Here is a 10,506-nt window from a genome sequence, read left to right as displayed (position 1 = left end):
TTGGGACCTTGGGACCTGAGATGGGTTGTCCAGAGAAGCTGTCCATCCCTGTAAGTGTCCAAGGCCAGGTTGGACAAGGCTTGGAGCAACCTGGTCTGGTGGAAGGTGTCCCTGCCCATGGCAGGGGGTGGAATAAGATGATCTTTTAGGTCCCTTCCCAAACTGTTCTGTGACTCTGTTACTCTGAGATAAGCCCTGTGCAGTCACTCCTTGAACTGCTGAGGCTCATGCAGTCAGAGCTGTGGGGTTTGGAACAGAGACTGGACAGTGCCACTCTCTTGTTCCATCACTCATTCACTGCTTTCAGCGACTGCACGGGCAGAGCAGGGGGTGGTGGGTGGAACCTGCTGTAAAGATGAGGAGGGAATGCTGGTATCCATGGGAAGCAGAGCTGTGAGAATCCAGAAGAGACAGCTGCCAGGAGCCGAGCTCTGGATTTACCTCCCTGTCAGGTGTTGGTGGGGCCAATAAGGCATGGACTGTGGCTCTCCACACAGCACCCTGTTCACGTGGTGGCAATTCAGCACTGTTGTTAAATATTTTTTCATTTATCACTTTTTCTTCTTGAAAATGTGGTGCCAGGGATGATCCTGCTGGCATCTGGGAACTCACTGAGAGTGAGTTTCCCTGACAACCAAGGAACACATCCTCTAGTGAGCTGCACACAAAGCTTTGAGTTGGCTTGGATATTTTGCCATTGGAGAAGATGCTCCTGAAGCTGTACTTGGGGGGTAGGAGGGGGTGGCTGCAAGTTTGGGCAGGCTTGGATCCTGGTTCCCATATGGGAACAAAGCCGGTCTTACCAAGCTGAGCATTGCAAACAGCAGCAGAGAAGAAGCAGTGGAGGAGAGCAGTACAAGGTGTTAAAGCACTGACATCTTGTAAAGAGACTCATTGCCCTGAAGAGATTGGAAGGAGGAAAGGGAATTTTGCATACTTTTTTTTAAATCCTCACAAATTGTGTTTATTATTGGCTAATGTGGAAAATGACCAATTCAGTCTCTTTGCTCTGTAATTCCTAAGATTCTCTACTACAGATATACACAGAGGGCAGAAGAACCAACATTCAGAGTTATTGTTTTGTCCTATTCAATTGTCTTCTCAGGGAAAAATCAGAATGTTTTGAAAAGAATCAACAAGAACTACTGCAGTTGCCATAAAGAATTACTATTCCCTGAATCGCTTCTGTTTCTTCTTTGCATCACACTTCTCATTAGGTTTTGGATAACCTTTTTCATATTTAATTGAAAGTACAGTTGTTACTCTTAGATTAAAAATAAATCGAAAGCATTTTTACTGTGAAACTTGAGATATCTTTTCCGAAAAGCACCTGCCAAATTCCAAGAGTCTCTCCAGTGTAGCACACTGTAATTTCTGTAACACTCCATGGAGAAGTGAGTTTGGGCTAAATATATAAGATATGTCTCACCTGTGGTTTCAGGGTAAAAGAACTGGCCGAGATAAGGTGCGTCCAAACCAGAGGAAGTAAGATGATGTGCATGTCTTGTTTTCTTTTTAGATTAACTTTCCTGCTACCAGTGCAGACTAATTTATCTTTAACATTCTGTTTTCCTGGTTGGTTTGCTGCAAGCTGGCTTCCTTGTAACAATACCCTGTTTTTATCCAAGATAATAAGCCAAGGAGTTGGAATGTAGATTGAAAATTAATCCAGGACCTGGAATGCCATCTTCAACTTCAGCAAGTTTTAATATCCATAAAAAATAAAGGAGGATTCAAACAGGATTCTGCAATTTTCAATTTTAGTTGTGGTAGGAAAGGCAAAATATCAGTCTTTTCCAATAAGCTTGTAGGAATAATTTGAGTTTATGTCCCTTCTGTAGCTGCAAAATTGGTTTTTTGCTCTGGCAATCCAGAAGAGGATATTGGCTGCATGGTATTTTCTCTCTGCTATAGCCCAGGTGTTTCAGATACAAAACTCATGATAGAGCTCAGTGAAATGTCTTGAAATTCCCTCTCTGTTTCCACTAGGACCTTAAGCCAAAGCACAGTAACAGGAATTCACATGTCAAATGTGGAAAAGGTTTTTTTGCATGCTTCTGAAAGGATGGTGGCTGGCCAAGGTGGTGGGAAATAAGGGCTTTTGATAAGGTTATGATAATTTAAGGAGTCCAGCCACTTTGGGGCTATGTGCTTCCTTTGAGTCAGTCTGGTTGTTCCCCAGCATTCCCTGGCTGCCCTGTCTCCGTTTTTTCCAGCTGGTTTGCAGCAGGGTTCTCCCTACTCCTCCCATGGCAGCTCAGCCAGGGGATAACTGGGATTGTCACCTTCCCATAGGCACAGGTCACTCCCAGCTCAGCACAGCCAATAAACTCCTGCCCTGTTCACCTCCTGCCTCGGTCAGGCAGCACAGAGCCCACCTGACCACACAAGAGGAACCCTGTGTTCTCCTCAAAAATCTGCCATCTGGAAAAAGAAATTCTCAAACTGAGAGTGATGGTGATGTCTAATTTAAAAAAAGAAGAAAAATGGAAATGAGAGGAGAGTGTCTGTTGCTCATTGAATCTAAGTGCTCAGAGGATGCAGAGAGGCCCTGGTTGGGTTCTCAAATATTATTTTAAGATGCTGCCTTCAGATTCTGGCAATTCCAGCCCATGTTCACTCTGAGTGAGTGCAGTGCCTCCAGGTCTGGAGCGAGCTGCAGGAACAGGAGCCTGCTGGTGAACCTGCCATGGTTTTTTATGGAAAAAGTGCAGGAAACCCCAGAGCCTGGGATTGCAATGCTGTGAAGAGACCTCCCCGCCTGGTTGGCAGATTTGTATCCAAAAAAACAAATGACCTTGAACAAAATTTGATTTTTTGTTTCAAATTAAGCATTTTTCGAACAAGCTGCCAACAACCTGCCCAGTGGGTTTTAAGTGTAAGAGATAAAGCTGGTGCTTTCCATTCAGGGCCTGATTTGGATCTCCATTACTCAGTGAAAAGGAGGATATTGAAATTGCTTTGTGCATCAGAAAAGCAAGATCTTTACCTGAGATCCCATACGTGGGAGCATCACAAAGGCATGGCCAGCAAAGCTGCTCCCTTGGGCCACATCTTTATCTTGTACAAATAATGGATATTGGGATTTTGGATTTTTTCACTTGTTTTGCTTATGGCTCAATCTTGTGTGGCCTCGAAAGGAGTTTTATGCTGCCAAAGAGCTCCAGCACAGATTTGTCCCAGCAACCAGAACTACCACAGGAACATCCCTTGCAGACTCAGGGATTTAAGCTGAAATCCAGGACTGCCTCTTCCTAAATGTTTGCACAGCACCTGATCCAGATCAGCATCTCCAAGTGCTGCTTTCATGCCAACAAGTAATAACATTGCTGTGTAGGAAATGCCCCATTCTAAGCGGTATTACAAGTTTTTTAATAAAGAGATCTAAATTTCCAAAAATCATATCCCTGTGGGCAGGACATAAGATTTTCTGCACTTACAGCATTGCAGGAAGAGTCATCTAAGCTGAGTATGGTTTTCAAGTGACATGTGGTTATTTTGTCAGATGATTATCTGACATTACTGCCTGCAAGAGTAGATGGAGTCTGTGAATCGAGTGCCTCTCAGTTTTATGGTTTGAAACTCCTCCAGGGAGGGGAAAGTTTGTAACTTCCAGTTTCCAGTGCCAAAGGTGTATGCCGAAGGTGTATGCCAGGCATGGCTTTTAAAGAGATAGATTGTGTGACTTTGAATAAACCTCCACTTCTATAATTTTCTTTATCTATAAAACAGCAATAATATACAAATATTGTCCTTTTGTGGAGCAGACAGAAGAGTAGTTGTCCTGAATTGTCAAACATACATCAGTGGCAAAAAGTAAATTAACCATATTAGAGGTTATTAACCAGACCAACACACCAGATGGATGGGGAAAGCACTTATATCCCAAAGAGTTATTAAACCTTATTGGCTTTGCTTCTGCTGGTATAGGGGATTATTTTGAGAAAACAAAAAAAAAAAAAAAAAGGGATATTATCTTGCAGCCTGCATTATCTTTTGGTGAGTCTTACTTTTTTCTCTTCTGTTAACTCTGAGATTTGAAATGCAGCTTACTTGAGCCTTGACATGGTGTCTCATGTGAAATACTGAGACTTGCAACCTCCTGTAAACCAGAGTGTCTGGCCAAGGCAGAGCCCTCACCTGTAATATTCCCCTTTCTCCCTTTTCCAGATCAACCCTTGATTGAAAATCAAAGTTGATTGTACTGCTGGTTTGAAAGTGGCCGTGTTCATCTGCATTAACTCTCACGTGTTGTGGGGTTTTTTAATGCAGGTTACTTTTCTTAGTGCATGTCAAAATTTTCTTAACTCTTGCTATGCAATGACTTGAAGAATTCCATTTTAAAAGAGAATATTTTGAAGAGGTTGTTTATATCCTAAAATACCCAGTGTACCTTACAGCATGGTATTTTCGGAGAGCCTCTTTTTTTTTTTTTGTGTTTCAGAAAAAAAGCACCATATAAGCTGCTTTTGGCATGAAAGTCAATGATCTTTTTTTTTTTTAATTTTGTTTTTGGACTTTGCTTTGGTTTTGCTCTTTTAACCAGATAAGCATATCTTATCTGGAATGAGTCTTTGAAGGTGTGTCTGTGCATATTTTGTTATGCAGATTTTTGCCTGGGTTTGCCACCTCAGACCTGGCCATTTCCAGTTCCAACTTCCACCCAGTGATCCCTTCTGCCACGAAAATGTGCTGTTCTTCTCACTTTGCTGTTTTTGTGTGTGTATGTGTGTGTGTGTTCTTCAGAAAGCCAAACTGGGGCCAGCTGGTAACAAAGTCATTACTTCAACAGAAGACAAGAACTCAAGTGTGCCATCCAACAATCTGGACAGGGTGAAGCTGACAGATTTTAACTTTCTCATGGTTCTTGGAAAGGGGAGCTTTGGGAAGGTAGGAATTCTTCATAATTAATCCACTCACATTCCTTTTCCTTTTTCCTTTTTTCTTTTTTCTTTTTCTTGAAGAAGAATGAATAAAAAGTTCTCTGAGAAGCAAAATCCAGAGTCAAAAGGATGTGCATTTTTGAGGAAAATGTTAAGAAATCAAGCAGTAAGGTCATTCCCCTAAGGACTAGTAGGCTTCAGTCCTGGTTGGCAGTTTTCTTGGAAAAAATAAAAATAAATATAAAAACTCAGACTGTTGGGCAAGATGGGAACTCGTTGCTGACTTTCAGATCCCCACTTCTTGGCAGTTTCAAGGAAACTAAGTCTACTTTTCTGGCTTTAATACCTAGGTCACTGTGCCCATTCTGGAAGTCACCAACATTGGTAAGGCTGAATATTGGGGAAAGAAACAGGAATAGTGTGTGTGTATATATATATATTTGAAATCCTATAGTTGAGAGAACAGACTGCTATTTTTCTGTCTGTTTGAACAAAATTCAGGTGATAAAGTGCCCTTTACTGAAGAAGTCTCCTGGGACTTAACATTTTATCAGCCCTTCAGCAAGGAGCCCGCGATCAAGCAGCAGGTTTGGGCACAGGCTGTGTCTGAAATGGCTGTACAATGATCATAATTGTGGGGGTTTGATCAAATTTGTCTATACAAATTAAAGGAAAAACTGGCTTGCCATCTCTCTACATCTTCAGGCATCTGAGTGACCTTCCCTCCTCAGCCTGGGGGATTTTCACGCCGCTGTTTCTCTTTCCTGCAGGTGATGCTGGCAGACAGGAAGGGCACAGAGGAGCTTTATGCAATCAAAATCCTGAAAAAAGACGTGGTGATCCAGGATGATGATGTGGAGTGCACCATGGTTGAGAAACGAGTCCTGGCACTGCAAGATAAGCCGCCATTCCTGACACAGCTCCACTCTTGTTTCCAGACAGTTGTACGTGAGCTCTGTCTTTCTTGCCACCCTAATGTTTCCCAGACTGTGTGCTCATGGATTTTATCACTTCAGTAACATTTATTATCATCCAACCCATATATGGTAGCCTCTGCACACAGAAAATGGTGAAGAAGTCCCACATGTAATTACCCCTTGTATCTTAAATACAAAAACTCATTTTAAAGAGTTTTCTTCATGCGGTCATTCAAGCAGGCCAGCGTGGCAATTCCTAAATGTAATTAGATGTGCTTTCCTAAGTCAGAGCCTCAAGCCCAGATTCCCACAAGCTCCTAAATACTCTTAAAGCTCTGAGGATAGTACTTGAAAAGTCTTAATGGCTGTTATTATATCATGGGGTTATTAGTCATGAATCAGTGTTGGTGGATTTAATTTTCTGTCACTTTTGGGTGACACTGAGGGTTTTTTTCTTTTTTTCCTTATAAATATGTGAAGTGGATATTTGCCCATCACATTGCAAAACATCTCCCAGTGACAGATTTCAGGATGGATCTGATGATCCAGTGTCACTGTGCCAGCCTCTTCGATGGCATGGAATCATTGAGGCTGGAAAAGTCCTCTAAGATCACCAAGTCCAACCACCTGCCCACATTCCCCACAAAACCATATCCTCAAGTGCCACATCCACACCATTTCCCAAAGGAAAACTTACTAGGAAGGATTAGAAATGGCCTCAAAGCAGGAAATTTTGACCACCTTTGATTTTTTTTTTTCATTTATTTTTAGAGACAGATTTTTCAGACTGAGCTATATTTGTATAATTCTTGAAACCGTTGAAGACAAATAATCTGTAATAGCATGGCACAAAAATTGGCAAAACTAGACAGACCTCATCAATCATTTACTCTTGAAGGTTATACAAAACATTCCACTTGCATTTCCTGATCTATAATTTTTTCCCAGTCCTAATAATCCTAAAAGCTTTTTAATAACGTGCTAGTGACTTTCTTTTTTGGCTGATCAATGAATATCTAATATTCTCTCTAATGTATTTATGTGCCTCTTTAATACTTGATCCTAGGACCGGCTCTATTTTGTGATGGAGTATGTGAATGGTGGGGATCTCATGTATCACATCCAGCAAGTAGGAAAATTTAAGGAGCCACAAGCAGTGTGAGTGTTCATGTTCATGTATTTAAATCATGTCATCATCTTGATTTTACTCTGTAAGAGGATTTGGTTTCTTCTTCTTCCCAGGCTCAGGATGAAGTCCAGGCTGGCCTTTGTTTGTTTTTAAGGCCCAAAATCTGAACTTTGTGGTAAAAATGTTGTTTGCACACATAGACCAAAGGTAGCTGTGCCTTTATTCAAAAATACAGCACAAACAAAGGCAGGAGAGGCTACTTGAAAAGTGACAAGAATTTAAGCAGGGCAGCAGGAAATTAAAGATGTTACTTCATATTCTGATGATGTTTTTAAAAAAAATATTAAAAGGAAATAAAAAACAGTGAGTAGAATACTTCAGTCAGAATTAGTGCTACAGAGAAAGGCAGTACAAATAGACTCAGCATTGCAATATAAATTACAGTTTATACAAGATAATGTATAGCTTGTAAGAATTTCTGTGATGTATTTGTGAGGAGTTAATAAGGGATTAGAAGTTGTTTATGTCCATGGTTCTTTTCAGGTAATTGTACATCTGGCACATCAGTGAGCAACTGAAAATTATCTGTAGCATATTTGAGAGTGAATAGTTCCATCAGTACCATTTTAGTCATTCTCATAATACCTCATCGCCACTTATTAGTGTTTCATAAATCATTTACTAATGAAACTTTAAAATCAAGGGTGACCAACTGCTTTAAGCATTCAGTTAAAATAATTTCTCATTTTGATTTAAGCCATCAGGGCTTGTTGAAATGAGAGGCCTTCTAAATATAAGTATTTCAGATGCAGACAAACATTTTAACAAGTCACTGAATAAAACCGAGATGGTGTCAGATCATCCTTGACTCCAAGCTAATGCATCCTGCCAACACTTGACAAAATCTGTGGTGCTTCATGACAGCTTTTGCCTGTGCTGCATCTTCATCACACGTGTTCACAAACACCTCTGAGTGAGTGTTGCAGAGCTCAGTTGCTTCCTCTCCCTTGTGCTGAGCCTAAAAATTAATCTCATCTTTAAATAATCCTCTCACATATAATTTGCACAGTTCCACAGCAACCAGCTTCAAACAGCCACCAGTACTCTATACCTCTTAACTGCATTCAGCAATTATAGTTTATATGGTAATCATTTTAATTAGCTTGGTGTAATTAATCCATTAACAGGCTGTATAAAGAAATACTATTTCTGCAAGTTATTTCATGCCATATGAATTGCAATGTACATTGAGCTGCCTCCTGAATTCATCAATATGTGATTAGAGATAAGGACCTTTGCAGCAGAGTTAGATCAGTGCAAAAAAGAGCTGTGCTCCAGCTGCACCATTTTTTGTGGCCCAGGGAGCCACTTTCACCTTTTTTTTTTTTTAAATTCTGCATTATTTTATCATCAAATACTCAAAATGTATCTGTTAAGGTCCAGTTTAAGTGAAATGTCTTTTATGTCACCTGTATATATAGACCATAAATTACATATTTCATATGCTATTGTATTATCATATTTTACCATGATTCATTTCCAATTTATTTTGCCAGAAGAAAATCATGAGGCAGTAAGAAATCTGTTGATTTTTTTCCCACACAGGTTCTATGCAGCTGAGATCTCAATTGGGTTATTCTTTCTCCATAACAGAGGAATTATTTATAGGTGAGTATCATCTGACATAACTAATTTCTGAACTATTTTTAAAATGCAAAAAGGATCAGTTTCTTAAATGTTTCAGTGTATTTTTAAGACAGTTTATAAAAAGCTATCAGTGTAGAGCTCTTTTTGTTGTGTTGGTGCTGGTGAAGTGGAAGGTCTGTTTTACCTGAGCTTTCTGACACCTGTGCTCTGCCCAGCTCAAATGGAAATTCTTGAAAATGAAAAACTTTATCTTTTGTATTTCTGTGTGATGTTTAATAAAAAGTCTCAGGTGAGGGGTCAGACACAGCCACCTCTTTCATTCATTGTCCAACCCAGAGAAGCTTTTGCTGCCCCTCGATCCCTGGAAGTGTCCAAGGCCAGATTGGATGGGGCTTGGAGCACCCTGGGATAGTGGAAGGTGTCCCTGCCCATGGCTGGGGGTGGGACTGGATGATCCCTAAAGTCCCTTCCAACCCAATCGTTCCATGATCTTAAGATCATTCTTGGATGTCTGCCCGCCTCCCTCCAGGCTGAGCCAGCCCCACATATGAACCCTGAACCTCCACCCCCAAAGAGCTACAAATATTCCTTATTCAGAATAAGCTGGCCCTAGCTGATCCCAAGCATTAACCTTTAATTACTGTGATTCTTCTCAGAGATCTGAAATTAGATAATGTGATGCTGGATTCAGAAGGTCACATCAAAATTGCTGATTTTGGAATGTGCAAAGAACACATGTTAGATGGAGTAACAACCAGGACCTTCTGTGGCACTCCAGACTACATTGCACCCGAGGTAAATATTGACCCTTTCAAGAACCTTTTAGTCTCTTGAAAGGGAATTGTCCCTACACATTTTATACCACTGGGTTTGGATGGCTGTTTCTCCAGATTCTCCATGGATGGCACCATTTAACTTCTGCAGGTATGCTGGATATATTTGTGAATTAATGCAATGTTATCAATAAGACTTCACTATTTTAAGAAATACCTAGTTGATTGAAAAACTAACTTTTTATGAGATAAGTGCTTCAGATTTTGTTCATTCTAGCAAAAGACTCAAAAAAACCTGGGTTCACCAACTTGTGATCTTAATTTTGTAGCCTGGACATATTGTTATACTAAACTTTGCACTTTGTGAAGTTATACAAACTTCATGGGTGTTGCTGAGCTTGTTGCTGAGATCAGCAAATATTTCACTGGGAGCAAACAATGCTTCTTTAATCTACTCCACAGGTTCACACAGCTGCCAGCACACATTTATTTAAAGGATTGTTTGGCATTTTCAAGAAATCACAAACCACTCACTGGTTTTTGGGAAGGGACTCATGAGGTCTTGAAGCTTTTTGCTGACCTCTCTGTGGTCTTCTTCAGGCCATGTCCTGCAAGTGCTGCACAGGTGCCACGAGCTGCTGCTCTTCACCTCAGGAAAGCTCCTGTCACTGAAGGCCTTTTCCAAAAGCTGTGAGATCAGGCCTTGAGTGGAGTTGTTGTAATAAATCCATAACTTGCCTTGAGTTTTCCGTGACATGCCCATACTTGTGCAGCTTTCAAGCCACTGAATGTGACATTGAAGCCTGAACCAGCTGCAGTGGGTCTAAAATGAAAATTTGTCCCTGAGAAGCACAGTTGTGCTTTAAGGCACTGGGATAAACATGAGCTTAGAGTTAAGATTTTGAGTCTAGATATGATTTGTATTTCAGTAGTTGAGGTCTAAAGAATTGAAAACAAGCACATGTGCTGATTTGGATATAATTCAAATATATGAATATTAAAATCTGGTATTTGTGCATACTGAGCTTTCAAGAGCCTTGATTTGTTTGGCAGCAAATTTGATGCAAGAGGCTGGATCCTGATCCAAGAGACTCAGTCATTCACTGGGTACTGAGCAAGAGGCAGGTCCTGGCGGGGGCATCCCTGGCTGTATTTAC

At 40.7% G+C, this 10,506-nt stretch overlaps 1 protein-coding gene across 1 annotated transcript in view; it reads left to right on the top strand.

Annotated features, from left to right (window-relative positions):
- Positions 1-10,506, top strand: part of PRKCA (protein kinase C alpha) — a gene marked incomplete at its 5' end in the record, with an annotated part of 146,259 nt that overhangs the window by 118,415 nt on the left and 17,338 nt on the right. The window contains 5 exons of the mRNA XM_017740749.1: positions 4,747-4,890; positions 5,654-5,827; positions 6,867-6,958; positions 8,535-8,597; positions 9,233-9,371. Coding sequence (XP_017596238.1) covers positions 4,747-4,890; positions 5,654-5,827; positions 6,867-6,958; positions 8,535-8,597; positions 9,233-9,371 — 612 coding nt within the window. The remainder of the gene's footprint in view (positions 1-4,746; positions 4,891-5,653; positions 5,828-6,866; positions 6,959-8,534; positions 8,598-9,232; positions 9,372-10,506) is intronic.

Source organism: Corvus brachyrhynchos, unplaced genomic scaffold, assembly GCF_000691975.1.
Source record: "Corvus brachyrhynchos isolate BGI_N302 unplaced genomic scaffold, ASM69197v1 scaffold218, whole genome shotgun sequence".
Lineage (NCBI taxonomy): Eukaryota > Metazoa > Chordata > Aves > Passeriformes > Corvidae > Corvus > Corvus brachyrhynchos.
The sequence above is the reverse complement of the archived record's forward strand: the minus strand, read 5'-3'. Positions and strand labels throughout refer to the sequence as shown.